Raw genomic sequence first — 20,857 nt, forward strand, 5'->3', positions numbered from 1 at the left:
GGAAGGGAAGGGAAGCATCGCCGACTTTGAAACGTGTAGCCGGGGAGTCATGCGCTTGTTGGCGTGCATGACGTGTGTATGCGCGTGTGTATGCGCGTGTGTATACGCGTGTGTATACGTGTGTATTAGGGGTGGAGAATTACAGCGTAATAGACTTTTTGGACCGTAAGTTACGCAAAGCGTAAAGCGCAAAGCGTCAAATACCGTATATTACGGTTTGGGGCGTCGTGAGACCAACCGTAATGCTTTACAGTCCCGTACCAGTGGCCATTTTCGTGAACCCAAAACATTTTAGTAATTATAGTAACATTAAATAACATTTTTTTTAGCTGCTACGTCTGTTCGCGTGGTTCATGTGTAACAATGGCCGATGAGACACCCAAACAGCATATCATTGTTTACATAGTTACCTTGGTGCTGGTATAGATCTACTTAGTTGTGGCTATGTTGAGGTGCGTTTTCGAAAAATCGGACATTTTCGTCTTCCATTAATTGCTCTAGAATGGATGTTAGATGTTATATGTTGCTTTGGAGGCGCGGTGGCGTGTGGACATCTGACTTCCGGTGAGGACAGGCAAAATGGACACCGTAATTGACGTTACGCCGTCACACCGAAAACTTACGGTCGTTTTTGGGCCCTACCGTAATTACCGTAACGGAAAAGCGTAATTTGTAAAACCGAAAAGCGTAAGTTCCCACCCCTAGTGTGTATACGCGTGTTTGGTTTCGGAGTGCCTCTCCTTTCAACGCTCGTCCCGCCGGGTTTCGCCTTTGGATCTTGCGCATCGCTTTTTCCGCCACGTACCCCTTTCCACCCCTCTCTTTCTTCAGACGTCCATCCTTGTCTTGTTGCCAAACACATGACTCCCCTCCCTTTCCCTTTCCCTTCCCTCATCTTATCATATTCCCCGGGCGGCCCCCCCCCCCCCGCACCTCACCTCTCTCAGTCTGTGGCCGATGCTCTGGAGCGAGCCGCAGACGCCGTGGCGGATGACTCCCCCCCACTACCTTCCCATCTGGAGTTTGACCTGGCGGGAAGCGGCTTGGTGGCTCGACCCACACACGACACACAAACACGTAGATCCCCGACGGCCGGCAGCAGTAATAGCAGTAGCAGTAGCAGTGGCAGTAGCACGACCGCCAGCGGTAGTGGCAACAGGATAGGGGCTGGGGCTGGGGCTGCTACAGGGACGGTATCCAGCGCTGGTGCCACTGGCCGCGGCAGTAGCGGCGGTAGCTTGGATCAGCAGCAGCAGCAGCAGCAGCAACAACAACGGCGTCATGCTGCGGATGTAGCCGCGTACCGCCAAGCGGCTCACGTTGTGGATGTGGTGGTGGCGGAGCGGAAGGCGGCGGATGCGCTGGAGGTGGGATGGAATGCGGTGTGGTGTGGTGTGGGCATGGCGTGGGGAATATAGGGGTAGTGGTGGTGATTGTGGTGATGATTGTGGTGATTGATGTGTGCTGCATGTGGTGTTGGTGGGGGCTCGGACGCTATCGAGTTATGTCCGCTGCGTTTGATTTTTTATATTTGCAAGATGGGGGGGGAGCCGGGTTCGAACTGGGGTTTTCACCGTGCGCTTTTGGTGTTCCATGTTACTTCCGGGATGTTGGGAAACTCTCTGATGGAATCCCAACCCCACATTTGAACGCCACCAATCATGGCATCATGTTCTCCACCTCAACCCCCCACGTGCATGTTTCAACCCCTAACACACAACCTAACACATGTCTATCACACAAACTATCTGCACTACCGGTTCGACGTCTATCCAGATATCCTGGCAGCGCATAAGGCCCTCTCCTAGTCCACATGGCCGGCATGTTTCCGCTGCGTTCCTCACGGAGAGTTTGTGTTCGTACCGTGCCCGCAGGCCTTATGCGCCATCGTGGCCCCGGATCCTGAGAAGCAGCGCTGGCTGCTGCACCGCGGAGTGCTGCCGCTCCTGCACCGCCTCACTCGCACTGCGGATGACCCACGGGTCGGTCTGCAGGAGCAGGGCCAGCCCGGCGCGGAGCGCATGGAGCAGGAGGCGGCAAGGGAGGGAATGGAGGCGGTCGCAGCTGCTAACGCCAATGCGGCCGCTGCTGCTGCTGCGGCGGCGGCGGCGGCTGCTGCCGCCCCTTCAACGACAGGTGAGGTAGCAGCGGAGCGGGATTTACGTATACAAGGCTCAGTCCAGGTGCATCCGCAACAGCATCACCACCACCACTATCACCACCACCACCACCACCACCACCACCAGCCCGCAGCACCGCAGCACCATCATCAGCATCGCGTGGAACCCCTTCCTCCTCCTCCTTCGCTTCAACAGCAGCAGCAACAAGATCAACAGCATTCTACACAGCAGCAGCAGCAGCAGCAGCAGCAGCAGCAGCAGCAGCAGCAGCTCAACAAGCATTTGCATTACCAAAAGCAGCAACAAAGCCGAATATTTTATTATAGCCAGCAGCAAAATCAGCAGCAGCAGTCAGAGGAGGCGCAGAAACAGACACAGATACAGACACAGGCGGTGGTTTCGGAGCTCATGTCCGATCACGAAGGCGGCCCTTCGTTGTGCCTCCAACGCCAAGTGGCGAGAATGTTGGCCCTGATGGCGCTGCTCCGGGATGCCGTGGGCGGTATCGCTGGCGGCGGCGGCGTTTCCGCCTCCGCCGCGGCGACGGCAGGTAACGGGACCAGCAGCGGCGGCGGAAACGATGGCGGCGACGGTTGGTTGCCGTGGCTGCGCCACGCCGCCTCCAGCAGTGACTGCCGCCTGTCAAGCAACGCCACTCGGGCGCTGTTGCACCTGGCGGCGCTGGACGTCAACGCGGCGGCGGGTGCCGCCGCCGCTGCCGGCGACGGGGAGTCCTTAGCGGCCGTAAGGACGGTGGCAATGGTGGCGGCGGCGGCGCCCGTGTTTCTGGATGGCATTCACCTGCTGGACCCCGGGGCTCAGCACCATTGGGCGCTTGTACGGCAGGCCGCTGCCGCCACCGCAGCGGCGACGGCGGCGAGCGCAACGGCGGCGGCGGAAGCGAAACCAATGCACAATGGCGTGGGCCCCGCAGCGGACGTGGACGACGATACTCGCAAGGAGGAGCTTCACGATTTGCCGGTGAGGCCGGGACCGTCTGAAGTGGCGGCGGCGGCGGCGGCGGTAAGCGTAGCGGCAAAGACAGGCGCAGCGATTGAGGCAGTGGCGCCGCCGCTGATGCAGCCAGCGGGCTGCATAGATGTCCGTAACGGCGCTGTAGCAACGGCTGGCTGTGGCACCGCCACCAGAACCGATGGCGGCGGCGACGGCAGTAGCGCGCTGACATTACCATGCGGCGAATCGTCGGTGCCGTCGGTGGCGGCAGCTCTTCTGGATGCGCTGCGTTACGCGGCGGCATCGCTGTCGTTGTCGCTTTGGAGTACGGCAGCACTTGTGGACCCCAACTTGGCGACACGTCATGGTGCAGTTGCCGCCGCTGCGGCTCCGCTGCCGCTGCCGTTTCCAACAGTCGCTGCCGCCACGGCGCCGGAGCCGCTGCAGGCCGTACCCCGAGCAGCAGCAGGGGCGGCCGAGCCGTCGCCGCCTCCGCTATACTCCAGTCCTGACTCGATCAGCACTGCCGACGGCGGAAAGGAGCCCGTTTCATCGCCGTCCCCGCTTTCGCAAGCCTCAAGTGCTGGTGCCGCCTCCAACGCCGGCAGCAGCAACAGTAACAGTAACAGCATCAGCTGTTCAACCCCGAGCAGCAGCAGTGGCAGTCTCACCTACCCCGCAGCCAATCCATCCTATCCGACTATCTACGTGGAACCAGGCCCCGATGCACCTGGCGGTCAGTTGTCCGCATCGCCGTACACTGACGTTAGCGGCGGCGAAGCGGCAGCAGCGGCAGCAGCGGCAGCGGCGTCTTCACCTCCGCTGGTCGATGTCGTGTTCGTACACGGCATCCGCGGCGGTCCTTTTATCACTTGGCGAAAGGCAGGTGTGATGACCCGTGGGTCGGCCGCCTCCCACATGGAGCGGTCTTCCTGCTGGCCATCCACCTGGTTGTCGGAGGACCTGCCTGGAGCCAGACTGCTAAGTGTGGAGTACCTGGCGCCAGTGTCGGCATGGGAGGTACGGCACGTCGTAGAAGGACGGGCTCGTACGGCGAATGTGGTGGGAGGGGTGCGTGAGCGTGTGTGCGTGTGTATGTGTGTGTGTTTCCTGGCCCCCGCCCCTATCCCCCTTCCATCATTCCTTCCTACCCCCCTTTCCGGCCTCCCGCCCAGGGCGAGTCACTTCCTCTGGAGGATAATGTAAGCCGGGTGATGAGCCAGCTGGCCGCTGCGGGAGTGGGTACTGGTCAGCGGCCCGTCGTGTTCGTGGCGCACTCCATGGGGGGTCTGCTGGTGAAGGAGATGCTGGCGAGGAGCCTGGACCAGGCGGCGTCAGGTGTGGCCGAGGAGGGGGAAGATGAATCACGAGCGAGTGAAGCTGATTCCAAGGAAAAACGTATGCGCCAGAGAAACTGATGGCCGCCGGGGAGGGGAGGGGGCTCTCGAAAAGGGGTATATATATTATATATAATATAATATAATATAATATAATATTATATAATATAATAATATAATATTATATTATTATATATATTATAATATTATATATAATATTATAATAATATAATAATATTATATTATATTATAATATTATATATATTAGGGTTTATATATTATAAGAGACGTGCGTATGCTATAACGTGTGATATACATCAGATATATGTATATATATGATGTATATCACAGGTTTTAGCATACGCACGCCTCTCTGATATACATCAAACTGCTCGCAGTTAGTTCCCTTCCCTGCCATTTACTTGGCAGGTTCCGTTCTGTTCTCGGGCCCACTGACTTGACCCCACTGCCTCCCGCTCTCCCTCTTGTCTTTAGGTGGCCCTCACGCCGCACTGGCCCCCTCCACGCGGGGCATCGTGTTTTTCGGTACACCGCACTTTGGAAATGCGATAGCGGCCATGGGCTGGAAGCTGCGCCACGTGCCGGGAGCTCTGCCCGCACCGTCCCTGGCGCGTCTTACGCCAGGTGGGTTGCTTTGGTTGGGGTGGTTGGTAGTTTTCAGCCGGTGGTTGTCGGTGGTTGATGTGGAGATCTGGAAGCGTGGCAGGTGGGGAATCCTTGTTGGAGGGACTATTGTTTGGTTGCGCGAAATTTTGGTTGGCGGTTGGTAGTTGGTGGTTGGTGGCGGAGTTGTTAAGGCCTGTCTCAGAGGGGCATTTCTTTCACCCCGCCCAAAACACACGTTCTGACAAAAGCCCAGCCCCACGCGGTCCATGATCTGTGCGTCCCCTGGGTTTCGTCTTAAGGGTCAAACCCCCGCTCTACACATCCCCAACAACCGAACGAAACTCAACAAAACCCACCCCGCGCGTCGTCACCTTTTCTAGGTCCCCATCTGCTCAGCCTCAATGACCGGTTGCGGCAGCTGCACGAGGCTCAGGGTGGTGCTCTGCGAGTGGTGTCGCTAATGGAGGGGCAGCCCACGCAGCTGTCGGGGGTAATCCCTCGTATCCTCATCGTGACACCCGACTCGGCCTACCCAGGTTTCGGAGCCGCCATGACGCTACCCGACAACGACCACATCGACTGCTGCAAGCCCGCCAGCCGCTCTGCACCCGCGTACCGCGTAGTGCGGGAGCTTGTGATGCATGCCGTGATGTGGGGGGCGGCATCGCCAGGGGGAGGGTGAAGGCGTGGTAGATAGAGAGGAGGTTGTTGTTGTTGGTGTTGTTGTTTATATTTGTTGCTGTTGTCAATTTGTTTGTGCTGTTTTGCGCTTTTGTTCTCCATGTCTTCTTATAGCTTCTGCATGTTGCTGACTTCATCATGTTTCTTGATCTTTATATTTTCCTGTTCCATTGTTTCCGTGTGGAGTCGTTGTTGAGTCGCTACTGCTGCCCAGGGACTGCCGGAACTGGTTGGAGTGCGAGAGGAAGAAATTTGGGGATCGGAGCGTCTTCGCGCGCGAGGGTGTGCGGGTGTGCGGGTGTGTTTTAAGAGGGGGGGGCACAAGGGGCATCCGTTGCTTTCAATGTGTTGTGTTTTTACGAACGAGGAGCATCATGGACGCCAACAGTGCGGCTATGTACGTGTGTAGATGTCAGAGACATACAGACATAAAAGTGAAAGCAGCAGTAAGTCATTCGCCCAGCTGGAGATTGGCTTTGAGATCCGGAAGAACTATCCAGAAGCCATAGCACCCCCGAGGGGGATATGGGCCAACCCCCCAGTTGGGACCCGTAGCCACATTTAGTATACGCACGTCATAAACGGAGTAGGATGCTCTGGGCCGGAAGGCTCGTTGTCCCGAAATGGGAATTTCGGTTCAAGGGGATGCCTTACGGGACAGTAATTGCGGCATCCACGAGCTTTACTTGCATGTAACGTCTATGAGTCCAGTCGCCCATAGATTTACATGATCGGGCAATCGGATTGCCAGTGATGGCTGGCCTTATCACAAGTAAAGGGCAAAAGCTCACCCGCAGCTTACAAACGTTTTAACATAAAGTCTCATCCATGTAAGAAGCTCAATTTCACGATGGTGCAACGTTCAATGACGGTGTCGGTTTCTCTTACTAATCTACACTAACTAACTCTCGGTTTCTCTTACTAATCTACACTAACTAACTCTTATTCAGTTCCAACCTTACCGTGTGTTTCTGGTTAGATCGTTATGCCAACGGTTTTCTTGGGTAGTTGCCTTACCGCTTAGGGGTCGTACAGACGGAGGGGTACCTGCAGTGTATTTTTTTCCGTAATATATTACGGTTCCGTAATAAAATGGCATATTTGCGTTCTGCGCTCCGTCATAGACCATGGTAAAGGCCTGGTACGGTCGTTACGGAGCCGGGGCGGGCCGAAGGCCCCCAGAGACGCTTCTCGCAGGCGCAGGGCATCCCGCAAGCGCGGGAAGGGGAAGAAAGGGAAGAAGTGGAAGAAGCGGCGTCATAAGCAGAGGGAGAGGTTTCCGTCCGCCACGGCCTGCTGGCGACGTCTGATGAGCTCCGCTGGGCAGGCCATGGCCATTTCAGAGTTTGCAAAGCTGGCGGAGATTGTGTTTGTGATGGTGCCAGGGTCAGTGGAGGATGAGAGGTGGTTCTCAGCAATGTCTTTCGTCAAGAATAAGCACCGCAACCAGCTTGATAAGCATCTGGGACTGTGCTTGCGTATTTTTGCCCAGGACTTCTACACCCGCTCATCCTTCCCGTATGACAAGGCGGTGGAGAAGTGGCTGCAGAGGGCTGAGAAGCGTGGCCGTTACATGCACAACTGACGAGTTTGCTATGCCCTGGGGCATTGTACTGGCTGTGGTGTCGTGGTGAAAACGTATGACATAATCCTGAACGCATGTGGCAACGGACGGAAACAGCTGAGACTCTAATGAAATATTTATTAAATATGTGCTGGTGTATCAGGTACCCTGTGTGGGCAGGGGGGGTCTGGGGGGGCTTGCCCCCCCAGAAAACAAATTTTGGCAGTAATAAACGTATTGGACTGATGGCATATTTATTACGGAACTCGTAACAGATTCAGGATCGGCCTCCACGAAAAAAAAAACACTGGGTACCTGCAGGCATGAAAGTTGCGCTTGCTTCCGTGGGTGGTGGGGGGTGAGCCTGGTTACCGAGCGACTCTGCTTCTGAACGCTGTAGATTAGGCAGAAGCCCCAGCGGAAACCTGTCAGTACTGACGCTATGAACTCGCGAATTTACTCTTTCCGTCGCACTCCTGCGACTTACTCTAGCCCTGTACGATCCAGCCGTACGCACCAACGACATTCAACCGAGTACGCTCTCGGCAAATACACAGAAAACCTTGGTTTTCTTTCGTTTCACTCAGAAAACCTACCGTTTTGTATACATTTTATTACATTGCAAAAGACCACCATTGCAAAAAAAACACCTGGGCCTCATGGTTCGATTGGGCCGTACAAGCTCTCAAGAAGCTTGTAATGAAAGTGTCAAAATCAAAATGTCAATAAAAAATACATTTGGGTATTCCGTGAAGCAGCTGACCGCGGGCTCTGTTTGTATGCAGCTGAACGAGGTGGCAACGATGGGGGTTGCCATCCGGATTGATGTCAAGGTTGAAGAGGGGACGAATGGTTGCTCGCTGCACCAACATATCTACCGTCGTGCAGTATATGCGGTGCGTGCATGCGGTCGGGGCGTGCAAACTCAGATACCATGACGGACAGCAGGGGCCGTGTTGCGCACCAGCACCAAGGGTTGATTGGCTTGGGTACTGGCCACATACATGCACAGACCACACACTCTCGGGTGACGACTCGACGAGTAAGGGAGGGGGGCACCTGCTGGATGGCAGCTGAGCCGCGACCGTCAGTTACTGCATGACGAGCGGGTTTTTCTGCATGCTCTATCTCAGCACTTCCTCTGCAGGGCAGCGGGCAGGGTGTTGACACGCCGGAACCGGATCCACTGCCCAGTGGAGCATGAGTGCCTGCATGCAGCGCTGCTGTCGGAGGCGGCCGGCCAACAGCCCAAACTTCGCCTGGAAGAACCCACATCCACATCCACCAGCACCACGTGCATTTAATTTATGAGGTGCATTTTATCTATGGAGTCCAGGGACACCACAGCCTTGACGTAGTCCGGCGGTAGAAACATGACATGCTGCAGGTGCTTGTCGCCCGAGGCGACCGAGAGATTCCAGCTGCCGTCGGCCGGTGTGATGCTGCTTGCATGCAGGCTATTGTGGAAGGGGTACGGTGGGGCAGCTGAAGCATCCTGGTGATACAGTCAGTTGGTGATGGTGATACAGTCAGTTACCCAGCACCACTGCTCACCACAGGAGGGGAAGCTGCAGACCCCACAGCATTCTGACTATAAGAAGGGTTCAGCTCCCTTGGCATCTCCCTTGAGTAACCTTTGTCTGGTCTTACATTGGTGCAAATTACTAGGGGGGTGGGAACTCCCGGAATGAATCTGTTCCGACATTATGCGACATTTGTCTTGCCCAAAGGTGGATGCCCGGGTGGGTGATAAGTCGAACAAGCTGAGTAAACGGAATATATTCATCTCAGTTTTGGATGTTGGGTTCTGCAGGACTCGCGAAACGCTGACGATCCGCAGGAGCGGGCGACCCACTTGCCGGCCCTCATAGCAGCCAATCTAGCCATGCCTTTGCCTTTGTTCTGTACTTGTATTTGTTTTGTACGTACGTTCTCCTCCGTTGTCTTCCATCGTTAGTAATGTTCCGCTATTCGCCAGGTCCTAGCGCAAGCTAACGAACGCTACAACGAACGCCCGTGAGTCCTAAGCACATAAGCAGAAACATGGCGCTCTTGGATTTCGCAAGCTGCCCTTTGGCCTCGAAAAATGGTGTGTACGAACATTTTATTCTCATGCAGTCCGATACGGAGCGACGAGCATTGGCACTCAATCAAGGACTACTTTCTGCGAGCGGCTACACCACCACAAACGTTGATATTTTTGTCCTTGTCTATTTTTACTTAGTTAGAAACATGAATAATAAGAAAGGTTATGGCTGGGTTAATCTGACAGCGGACATTGTCGAGCGTGTTGTTAGCTTCCTGGATCCAAATGAGGTAGTGTGTACTGTCAAACAAATCAATAAGGCCTTGGCGATCCAGTTTCGGGAAAAAGTGGCTATCCGGTTGTCGCAACCCGTACCGAATCACGCGTTCGTCAGGCACTGGAGCCTCCCGGAGGCAGTTCACACTTTGAAACAGGATCAGCTCAAAAAGCTCCTTGTCCTGACGACCCGCAGCGGCAGCCTTGCCAACCTGCAGGTTGTCGTCGAGGCGGCGGGCTGCATGCTCTCGTCGAAGGTCTTCTTCTCAGCAGCCGAGGAGGACAGTTCTGAGATATGCCAGTGGAGGCGGGAGCGAGACCCCCCTATCATTGACTCGTTCTCGGAGTTAGCGGCACAAGCAGCTGCGCGCAGTGGCCATCTGGCAATTGTCCGGTGGCTGCTGCAACAGGAGCGTAGTCCATACAAGCGAATGAGTGCTGTTGCCCGAGCCTGGTTGGAGGCCTGCTATGCCGGCCATCAGGCTGTGTGTGAAGGGCTCCTGGAGGACGGCGTTCCGAGGGACCCCGGGATGTGTCTTGCTGCCGCCGCCCGCGGTGGCCATGTGGGCCTCACACACTGGCTCCTACAGCAGTTTGAGCCAGCAGAAGGCACAGAGTCAAGCTTCGAAATGCTGTGGAAGGCTGATGTAATCGCGGGAGCTGCGTACAGCTTCGACCTGGCGGCGTTGCAGCAGCTGCACCGGACCCTCCTGCAGTACGATGACGGCGACGACGTCCTACTGACTGGCGACGTCCTTATTAAGGCCCTGTCGAGCCCCACCCCCGACTGGCGGGCCAAAGTGGAGTGGCTGCAGGCTCAGGGCTGCCGGCTCAGCGGTGTTGAGGGTCTGAACTGGGAGGCCGTTGCCAGCCGTTCAGACGCTGTGGATCGGGTACAGGTGGTGCTGCTCATGGGGGATGAGGTAGAGGCGGCCGTACCAGACATCCTCAACGCCGCCGTCTGTGCTGGCAACCTGCCCCTGGTGCGCTACCTGCGAGCAGAGAGGGACTGGGTACTAGAATGCGAAGATGATGCAATAGATGGAGCAGCCCGTGTCGGCAACATGGCCATCCTGGTCGAAATGTTGGCCTTGGGCTGGGTGCTTGATGGGTCAACTGCATTGGCAGCAGCGATGGGCGGTCAGCTGCACATCCTTGAATGGTTGGAGGGGCCGGAGGCGGCTCAGGCTGGTGGTGGAGAGGCCATCGAGGATGCCATGGGCTGGGGCTGGGAACTGTTGGACTGCGCAATATCGTCTGACAGCGTGGAGGTCATGGAATGGCTGCTACGTCAGCGAGACTTGCCCTGGAGCGGGAGGGAGATTTTTAAAGCAGCGGCGGCACGAGGCAGTCCAGCATTGTTGGAGTGGCTTGCGGCCCGGGGCTTCTCCATGGGTGTGAGTGGCTCGCTTGTGTGAGATTGGGGTTCATGTTCTTGATGCATGCTGTTGGTACATTGCTCAGCTCTACTGCTCATCACTGAATGTATGTACGGCACCGTCTGGCGTCTGCCGATCTCTTGACTGGATGGTTAAGGACCTGTCACTAGGTTTCCAATTGACTGTTATGCTGATCTGCATCTATCTCTTTGTTCGGAGTGTAGTAGCGGTCATACTGTCCGGAGTGGGGGTGTCTGAGCTGTGAGGGGATGAAGGGAGAGGGTGTGATGATAGACGCCTGAATGGAGTGGAGTGGAAGGGAATGGATCAGCAGGGGGGGTGAGGAGAGTATGCCGCAACAACCCCACAGTTGGGACCACCATGCTCAGGGCGTGGACAAAGCATTACGGCGTTACACGTCCTGAAGTGGATTTCGCATGGCTGGGACCGGCACGTCGCGAATTTCACGGACTAATAAGGAAGGACGCGCTTGGTCGGAAGGTTCGTCGTCCCGAGGTGGGGAAATTAGTTGGAAAGAGCTGCTTTATGGACAGTGGTTGTGCGGTCCTCGGGCCTCACCTTTTGTAACGTCTATGAATTCTGTCGCAGATTTGCATGATAGGGCCACGAGATAGACAGTAAAGGGCAACAGCTCACCTGCAGCTCACGAAAGTTTTAGCATAAAGTCTCATCCATGTAAGAAGCTCAATTTCACGATGGTGCAACGTTCAATGACGATGTCTGTTTCTCTTACTGATCTTCTGCCTCAAGCATGTTTTCTGGTTGGAACAACGGTTGTTTATGGGTTAGTTTTACGTTGCAAAAGACCATCATGTCAGACGTTGAATTTTGCGTCTTTGCTTACCTGCCGATTTGTTAGGCTGAAAACATGAATACTAAGAATGGTCATGGCTGGGCTGATTTAACGGCGGAACTTGTCGAGCGTGTTCTTAGCTTCATGGATTCAAACGAGGTGGTGTGTACCGTCAAGGAAATCAATAAGGCCATGGCGAGGCGGTTTCGTGAAAAGGTAGTTATCCGGTTGTCGCAGCCCGTACCCCATCACGCGTTCGCCAGGCACTGGAGCCGCCCGGAGGCAGTCCACGACTTTGCACGGAGTAAGCGCCGAAGGCTCCTTGTCCTGACGGCCCGCAGCGGCAGCCTTGCCAACCTGCAGGTCGCCGTCAAGGCGGCGGGCTGCATGCTCTCATCGGATGTCTTCTACGCAGCAGCCGAGGCCGGCAATCTTGAGATGTACCAGTGGCTGCAGCAGCCAGATCGCTATTTCACTTACCCGTTCTCGGAGCTAGCGGCACAAGCAGCCGCGCGCAGTGGCCATCTGGTAATGGTTCGCTGGCTGCTGCAACAGGAGCGTAACCGTCGCTCCCGCGAGAGAGCTGGTTCCCGATCCTTTGAAGTGGCCTGCTATGCCGGCCATCAGGCTGTGTGTGAAGGGCTCCTGGAGGACGATGTTCAGAGGGATCCCGGGATGTGTCTTGCTGCCGCCGCCCGCGGTGGCCATGTGGGCCTCACACACTGGCTCCTACAGCAGTTTGAACCAGCAGAAGGCCCAGAGTCACTGTTTACAAAGCGGTTGAAGGACGACCTCATCGAGGGGGCTGCATACGGCTTCGACCTGGCGGCATTGCAGCAGGTGCACCAGATCCTTCTGCAGTACGACGATGGTGACGACGTCCTACTGACTGTCAACACCCTTCCAGAGGCCCTGTCGAGCCCCACCCCCGACTGGCGGGCCAAAGTGGAGTGGCTGCAGGCTCACGGCTGCCGGCTCAGCGGTGACGAGTACATGGACTGGAGGGCCATTGCCAGCCGTTCAGACGCTGTGGATCGGGTAGAGCTGCTGCTGCCCGCCTTTGACCAAAATGAGGTCGTACCAGAGATCCTCCGGGATGCTGCACATGCTGCCAACCTGCCCTTGGTGCGCTACCTGCGAGCATTGAGAGGGATGGACTGGCTGCCAGGGCATACGGGGGACGCAACAGAAGAAGCAGCCCGCGTCGGCAACATGACGCTGCTGGTCGAGATGGTGACGTTGGGCTGGCAGCTTGATGACCAAGCTGTAATGGCAGCAGCGGCGGGCGGTCAGCTGCACATCCTTGAATGGTTGGAGGGGCCGGAGGCGGCTCAGGCTGGTAGTCGAGAGGCCATCCAGGCCGCCATAGACTGGGGCTGGGAACATGTGGGCGGCGCAATATCGTCTGACAGCGTGGAGGTCATGGAATGGCTGCTACGTCAGCGAGACTTGCCCTGGAGCGGGAGGGAGATGTTCAAAGCAGCGGCGGCACGAGGCAGTCCAGCATTGTTGGAGTGGCTTGCGGCCCGGGGCTTCTCCATGGGTGTGAGTGGCTCGCTTGTGTGAGATCGGGGTTCATGTTCTTGGTGCATGCTGTTGGTACACTGCTCAGCTCTACCGCTCATCACGGAATGTATGTACGGCACCGTCTGGCGTCTGCCGATCTCTTGACTGGATGGTTAAGGACCTGTCACTAGGTTTCCAATTGACTGTTATGCTGATCTGCATCTACCATCTCTTTGTTCGGAGTGTAGTAGCGGTCATACAGCCCGGTACACCCCATCATATACATGCTGAAGCGCATTTCCAGCACCTCGAGAGGCCTTTCCAGCGACCACTTATGACTGCTGTTTTTCAGGAACCAGCTTCGATGCAATTTTGCAGGACGATGGTGAGCCCTACGTAACGGCGGCAAACCACCACGACCTGGTCACTCTGCGCTGTCTGAGGCGGCTGGGCTGGCCCTGGGGTCCCGACGTCTTCAGCCAAGCGGTGTACGACAAGAACAGCGGCAGTACCCTAGAGATCCTCCAGTGGCTGCACGCCGAGGGCTGCCCGGTGGACTGGGAGGCGGCCAGGAGCCGGGCCAAGACCCGAAGACTTCAATGTGGGAGGGGTGAAGAAGCTGTTGCGATTGAAGACTGGATTGAGAGCATAGCGCCGAAATGATTGTCGGGAAGAGCCAGCGGGGTCTACAACAGTTGGAGACGTGCATACTAAGCAAATAATGTGTTTCTGCGAGGGAGGAGAGGGAAAGTGAAGACGGTGGGGATGGGGGTGGTGAAGGGGACGAATTCAAGTCAAAACATGGTGTGAAACAAGGCTGTCCGATGTCAACCTAGTTGTTTGGACTTTTGATTGAAACACTTGTTGTTGTTGTTGTTACATGGTCGTGGGTGCGTTCCCCGTACCTGCAAACCACCCTAGTACGAGCCGAGGGCTCAAGGGCTGCCAAATCGCCTATAAGCACCATCCTACCTCGCACTTCCAGCGAAACAAGTGATGAAGTATACTAACGACCAAAGGGAACGATAGAGTTGCGGTGAGACCATATACGTTCCAGCATCCTTGCCAGGCGTTCAGGTTCCCACTTCATAGCGTCCTTCATATGTTCGAAGCGTGGAAAGCCCATATCAGATCTGATTCCGTCGTAAACCGGGCAGTCCAGCAAAATGTGTTTCTCATCCTCGATGTGGCTACCAGTGCCGCAGCAAGGGCATACTCGCTCCTCCCTAGGTATATAACGCCGTCCCTTACGCGTTCTGTTAGCCGCCAGTGCCCAACAGCAAAGCCTAAACTGCATAAGCTTGCGATTCGCCGAACGTGGGATAAACATTGTGATGTGCGGGAGCACCTCCTTCCTGCCCGCTTGCTCGGCCGCCAGCCCCATCCAATGCTTATACTTCGCCATGTGAATTCCTGGTTGCTTGCCGTCTGACGGATACACGTCAGGCTGGACATCTAAACGCGTATGCTTCCAACCACTCATTAATCGGTCCTTGAACTCCAAAATAGGAAACACTTGTGGACGCCATCGATATGCATGACGGTTAACACCAGGGCACGGCATCGAGCGAGTGCCCATCCTCCCCCATGCTGATTACGAAAGTCATGATTTTGATAGTGTCCAGGCAGGTTGACATGAATCCACCGACATTTACGTAGCCTTGCATGTGTGCCGTGCATGCTGGTGGAGTCACAGAGTTCCCATCCAAAACCCTACATCCCTCAAATCCAAGGTGGTGTTGAAAAACACCGGATTTTGTTTAGGGTTGATCATTAGATGATTGCATAACCCTCTTATGCGCGCTCGCCACGGATGCGGCGAGCCAGCTGGATGTCCTTGGGCATGATGGTGACGCGCTTGGCATGGATAGCGCACAGGTTGGTATCCTCGAACAGGCCCACCAGGTACGCCTCAGCGGCCTCCTGCAACGCCAGCACCGCCTGGCTCTGGAAACGAAGATCCGTCTTGAAGTCCTGAGCGATCTCACGGACCAGCCGCTGGAAGGGGAGCTTGCGAATCAGCAGCTCCGTGCTCTTCTGGTACTTGCGGATCTCACGCAAAGCAACTGCGAGGAAAGGTACAGAGAACACGAAAGGCGGTAAGCCAGGGACCGTGAAGCACGAGCAATATAGCCCAAGGCCCAAATTCAGAGGCCCTGAGCTTCTCCAGATTCAGAGGCCTTGAGCTTCTCCAGATTCAGAGGCTAAATTATATCCTAGTATGTTGTATGTTCCAAAGAAAATAGGCTGGGAAGGTATTCATGGTTCATATTAGGCTTGCATGGCTCGAAAACGGGAAGTAAATGGAACGAACGCCTTCACCGACTTGCCAAACCTCTTACCAGTTCCGGGCCTGTAGCGGTGAGGCTTCTTCACACCACCCGTTGCCGGCGTCTTACGAGCGGCCTTGGTCGCGAGCTGCTTGCGGGGCGCCTTGCCGCCAGTCGACTTACGAGCTGTCTGCTTGGTGCGGGCCATTTTGTCTTATGGGAGAGAAGTTGTTCAAGTCTGATAACAAAGGATTCGTAATTAATTCTTAGATAAATGTTGGTTGCCCACAATTTTTCTACTGCCCTCAGTGGCGGTTATACGGCAGCCGTTGCCCCGCTGAGCTGACCCTGGTAGCTGCACGGCAATAAAGTATAAAATCTACAGTATTTCCTAAATATTCTATGGGCATGTCCTGTTGAGCCTCTCTTACACTTTCAAACTTAACTAACTACAGAGAATGTCCGGTCGCGGCAAGGGTGGCAAGGGCCTGGGCAAGGGCGGTGCTAAGCGCCACCGCAAGGTTCTCCGCGACAACATCCAGGGCATCACGAAGCCTGCTATACGTCGTTTGGCTCGTCGTGGTGGCGTCAAGCGCATCAGCGGACTCATCTACGAGGAGACCCGCACGGTGCTGAAGAACTTTCTGGAGAACGTGATTCGTGACTCTGTCACGTACACGGAGCACGCTCGCCGCAAGACTGTCACGGCTATGGACGTCGTCTATGCGCTCAAGCGCCAGGGCCGCACTCTGTACGGCTTCGGTGGTTAAAAAGCCCTTCGGTTCGAAGCCTTTCGGACAAAGTATCATACGTCCCGGTGTTTCTCAACACCACCAACGTAAAGCTGGAACATGTATAATCGAGACCGGTCAAACTCTAAATTCCCTTCCGGTGGTGGAAGGTAAGAGTGCCCTAGTCGATGGATGGTGGTGATCCTGGATAACGTTGGTTTGCGAGCTGAGAAAGAATGGAGTTGAGAAACCCCTGTAGAAGAATGGAGTTGAGAAGCCCCTGACGCACACACCCGCAGATGACACACTGTTATTATTTCTTACCTACCTGACCCTACCGTTGGCAGCGCCAATCTTGCCATGTTCTGCGTTGGCCATAGAGAGAGCAGCTGTGCTTAGCGGAACCATTAGTAGATGCTTCAGCATCGCTTTTCTGTGGTAATTTGGGGTCGGCACCACATGCAAGGGTATGGATGCCTGGATACATACACTGGGTAGATGAACGCATATAAGTGCGAGGTAAGATGGTGCTTACAGGCGACGATAAGGTGGTGCTTACAGCCCTTGAGCACTCGGCTCGTATTGGGCGGTTTGCAGGTAGGGGGAACGCACCCACGACGATGTAACACACGCACATAAAAGAAAGGCTCGTGGATGCCGCAACCACTGTACACAAGGCACCTCTTAACTGAAATTTACTATTCCGTGAAATTTGCGACGTGCCGGTCCCAGCCAAGCGGTATACATTTCAGGACGTGTAACACCGTAATGCTTTGTCCACACCCTGAGCAGAGGGTGGTCCCAGCTGTGGGGTTGTTGCGGCATACCCTCCTCCACTCCCCCTACAACGACACGTTTTCAAACAGATTGTGAGGTTTTGGAACCGTGTCCATTTACAGCGTGGGTCTGTGGCACACCAAGTTTTGTGACAGGAGGTCGTAGAGTCCCTCTTCAACCCCGAAGGGGCCGGATGGGGTGCACTACTCGTCCGCTTTCTAAGTTTTCTGGGGCACGACGTAAGGAAAGAGGCCCCGCAAGGGCTACACAAAGTAGACGAACGAGTGGAATGGCTGATGAACAGGCCATTGCCAGAAGGTGTGGTATTGGGGTTCAAGGACCGATTGGTGAGTGGTTGGAAGCACACGCGTCTAGATGTCCAGCCTGATGTGTACCCGTCAAATGGCAAGCAACCAGGAATTCACGTACACAGGAATTCACAGGTGAGAATCGCAAGCTTATGTGTGTGTGTTACATGGTTGGGGGTGCGTGACCCCATACCTGTAAGACTACCCATACGAGCCGAAGGCCCAAGGGCAATACTACAACACCTAAAAGCCACGGAGGAAAGGAAAACACCGCAGATCAGCCCAAAGGGGGTAATTGACTGTCGGTGAGCCCACATACATTCCAACATCCTCGCAATGAAGAGTCCAAACAACTCCGTAGATAAAGGACACCCTTGGTGGTTTTTTAAATATTTCCCCTGTTGCTCCTTGCTTCACTCCTTTCTTAGACTCAAACTCTCCCCCCACTTTCTCATTTACCTTCATCACCATGGACACCTTCTCGTACGCTTTTCTCAGAGCATCTAGCATGGGGCCGCTAATCCCCCTCTCCTGCAACCGAAGCCACATGTGCTCGCGAGGCACACTATCAAAGGCCTTCTCAAAGTCAATCTGTACTATTATCAACGGCGGTTGTCCCGCGATCCGATGCCGCCTGACCAGGTGTTGCTTGACAAAGAGGTGATGAGCGGTGCCGAAACCCTGCCTGAAACCCGCTTGGCATGGGTGCCGCAGGTCCAGTATTTCCCCAGCACGTACCAGGCGGTTAAGGATCACTGACGCCTAGCACTTCGCAAGCGCCCCTCCAACTGCAATGCCCCGATGGCTTCCTGCCACCAACGGGTCGCCCGTCTTCAAAATTGGGGATACCACCATTTTTGTAAACTGCTGTGGAAAGTCACCAGTTGCCCTGATGTGCTCTAACAAAACGTGCAGCACTGGAACGATACAGTTCACCTCCGTTCCCTGCCTGCCCTGCTCATCCACCCGTGGGAGGCGTGCATAACGGTAACATTCCGATGGTACGGCCTCAAGCCCATGAGCCTTTCCGTTTGGTAACCTACCAACAGCACGCGCTACCTCCTCCAAGGTGAAAGGCTCACCCAGGATGCTAGCTGCCCGTGCTCTCCTGTCCATGACAGTCCGACATGCTTGCCAAGCACCCTCTCTCAAAGAGGCCCCAAAAAAGGAGATATAGTTAAGGAGTCGATGTTGTTGTTGTTGTTACATGGTCGTGGGTGCGTTCCCCGTACCTGCAAACCACCCTAATACGAGCCGAGGGCTCAAGGGCTGCCAATTCGCCTATAAGCACCATCCTACCTCGCACTTCCAAGGAAACAAGTAATGAAGGATACTAACGACCAAAGGGAACGATAGAGTTGCGGTGGGACCATATGCGTTCCAGCATCCTTGCCAGGCGTTCAGGTTCCCACTTCATAGCGTCCTTCATATGCTCGAAGCGTGGGAAACCAATATCAGATCTGATTTTGTTGTACACCGGACAGTCCATCAAAATGTGCTTCTCGTCCTCGATATGGCTATCAGTGCCGCAGCAAGGGCATACTCGCTCCTCCCTAGGTATATAACGCCGTCCCTTACGCGCTCTGTTAGCCGCCAATGCCCAACAGCAAAGCCTAAATTGCATAAGCTTGCGGTTCGCTGAACGCGGGATAAACATTGCGATATGCGGGAGCACCTCCATCCTGCCCGCTTGCTCGGCCGCCAGACACATCCAATGCTTATACTTCGCCATGTGAATTCCTGGCTGCTTGCCGTCTGACGGGTACACATCAGGCTGGACATCTAAACGCGTATGCTTCCAACCACTCGCTAATCGGTCCTTGAACTCCAAAACCACACCTTCTGGCATTGGCCTGTTCATCAGCCACTCCACTCGTTCGTCTACCTCGTGTAGCCCTTGCGGGGCCTCTTTCCATACGTCGTGCCCCAAAAAACATAGAAAACGGAGGAGTAGTGTTCCCCATCCGGCCCCTTCGGGGTTGGAGAGGGACTCTGCGACCTCCTGTCGTAAAACTTGGTGTGCCACAGACCCACGCTGTAAACGGACATGGTTCCAAAACCTCACAACCTGCTTGAGAACGTGGTAGTGTAGGGGTAGCTGCGACAGCTCTGCAAACAGGAGGCGGTGTGTTGGTCTGGCAGCTCCTACAATTTGTCGCATGAAAGATATCTGAAGCTGCACTGCTCTGTCCTTTAGGCATGCCTCAAAAAAGGAGATATAGTCAAGGAGTCGATGTGCACCTTCAACACCCGTTTCCCCAACTCCTGCGTTTAACAAGGTGGCAAAATTATCCCGAAATACATGCAAATCGTCAATTGCACAACGCTCCTTGAATTGCCCTCCCAAGGCCCGCCATAGTGCGCGCTGATCGTGCCTGCACCTAACCACGAACTCACGCATTCTCTCTGCATCATATGCTGCTCGGGCACGACGTTTGGCACGATTCATTGCGTTACGTGCCTTGCAGAACGCTTCACACAAAGGGCCTGACTTATTCTCGACCCTGCCAAGGCCGAGCCGCACCCTGCAAGCAAGCATGTGTTGCCGGGCGCTTTGGCATTCCTCATTCCACCATAATGCACCACCCCCTGCTTGCATACCCTCAGGCCTGCGACCCGCAAATACTCGAATCAACACCTTCCGCAGGAGGGTACTAATGCGCTCCACCGACTCCATGCTGTTGCAGGCCCCATTCGATAGGTCCGTGATCACCCCATTTAGTGCGTGCATGACCTGGGATCCATCAGTGGACAGAGCAGCATAGTCACGATAACGGGAAATCTCAAACACTGCTCGCTTCTTTTGGCAGCACCCTTTGGCACTCATCCCAGTTCCTCCTACAGCTAGACCAAGCACTAGCGTCACTGGACGGTGGTCAGTCGGGAACCAACCATCTGGCGCGAGCAGCTCGCCCACCCGCATCCAATAGGCATGACGGAGAACACCGGCCGAACCTACAAAAAGATCGATCATGCTCCCACCTGCTTCACCCTTGGGGAAGGTCAGACGACCCTCTAAATCCCCAGAAACACAGCCATTTAATACCAGCAGCTCCTGTGATCGGCACAGGGCACCCAACTGGTGCCCAGCAAAATTGCAGACGAGGTCTTCACTCCTACGTCGGGGCACGTCTACATAGCCCTGAGGGTCCGCGTCACCCGGCAAGCCCATGAACTCCTGCAGTGCCGTCAGTTGGTCTAACCTGGAATGTCAGGAAGCTCGGAGACCAGGTGCTCGATCTGAAAAATGAGCAACAGCTCTCCCACGTGGAGATCATCGACCTCCAGGGCCGGGTCAGTAAACTGGAAACCGACCCGAGCGGCATCACGATGGATGCCCGCGGACTAATTAGCAGTAATAGGTTCTTCTATTGGGACAGCGTCGTTATCACGACCGACAAGAACAAAGATGAGGGCAGCATCCGGGCATGCCACGCCGAGCTGGGCCTGCACGTGCTTGATATCGGTCTCCTCACAGTGCGGCGAC

General features: G+C 55.3%; 4 protein-coding genes across 4 annotated transcripts; 3 read left to right on the plus strand and 1 right to left on the minus strand.

Moving 5' to 3' along the window:
• Positions 1–4,001: 4,001 nt before the first annotated feature.
• VOLCADRAFT_47311 (uncharacterized protein) lies at positions 4,002–5,013 on the plus strand (the record flags this gene model as incomplete). Its single annotated transcript, XM_002952941.1, has 3 exons — positions 4,002–4,106; positions 4,250–4,412; positions 4,907–5,013. Coding segments are annotated over 3 exons (375 nt in total), but the record flags the coding sequence as incomplete, so codon positions are not given.
• A 3,976-nt stretch (positions 5,014–8,989) lies between these two features.
• On the plus strand, positions 8,990–13,947 carry VOLCADRAFT_93798 (uncharacterized protein; the record flags this gene model as incomplete). Its single annotated transcript, XM_002952942.1, has 4 exons — positions 8,990–9,025; positions 9,804–10,982; positions 12,142–13,323; positions 13,663–13,947. The coding sequence occupies 4 exons, from the start codon at positions 8,990–8,992 to the stop codon at positions 13,945–13,947; spliced, it is 2,682 nt and encodes an 893-aa protein (XP_002952988.1).
• A 1,131-nt stretch (positions 13,948–15,078) lies between these two features.
• hstH3-6 (histone H3) lies at positions 15,079–15,762 on the minus strand (the record flags this gene model as incomplete). Its single annotated transcript, XM_002953038.1, has 2 exons — positions 15,079–15,350; positions 15,627–15,762. 2 exons carry the CDS (start codon positions 15,760–15,762, stop codon positions 15,079–15,081), a joined length of 408 nt encoding a protein of 135 aa, XP_002953084.1.
• A 250-nt stretch (positions 15,763–16,012) lies between these two features.
• hstH4-6 (histone H4) lies at positions 16,013–16,324 on the plus strand (the record flags this gene model as incomplete). Its single annotated transcript, XM_002952943.1, has 1 exon — positions 16,013–16,324. One exon carries the CDS (start codon positions 16,013–16,015, stop codon positions 16,322–16,324), a length of 312 nt encoding a protein of 103 aa, XP_002952989.1.
• Positions 16,325–20,857: the final 4,533 nt, after the last annotated feature.

Source organism: Volvox carteri, assembly GCF_000143455.1.
Source record: "Volvox carteri f. nagariensis unplaced genomic scaffold VOLCAscaffold_33, whole genome shotgun sequence".
NCBI classification, from domain to species: Eukaryota; Viridiplantae; Chlorophyta; class Chlorophyceae; order Chlamydomonadales; family Volvocaceae; genus Volvox; species Volvox carteri.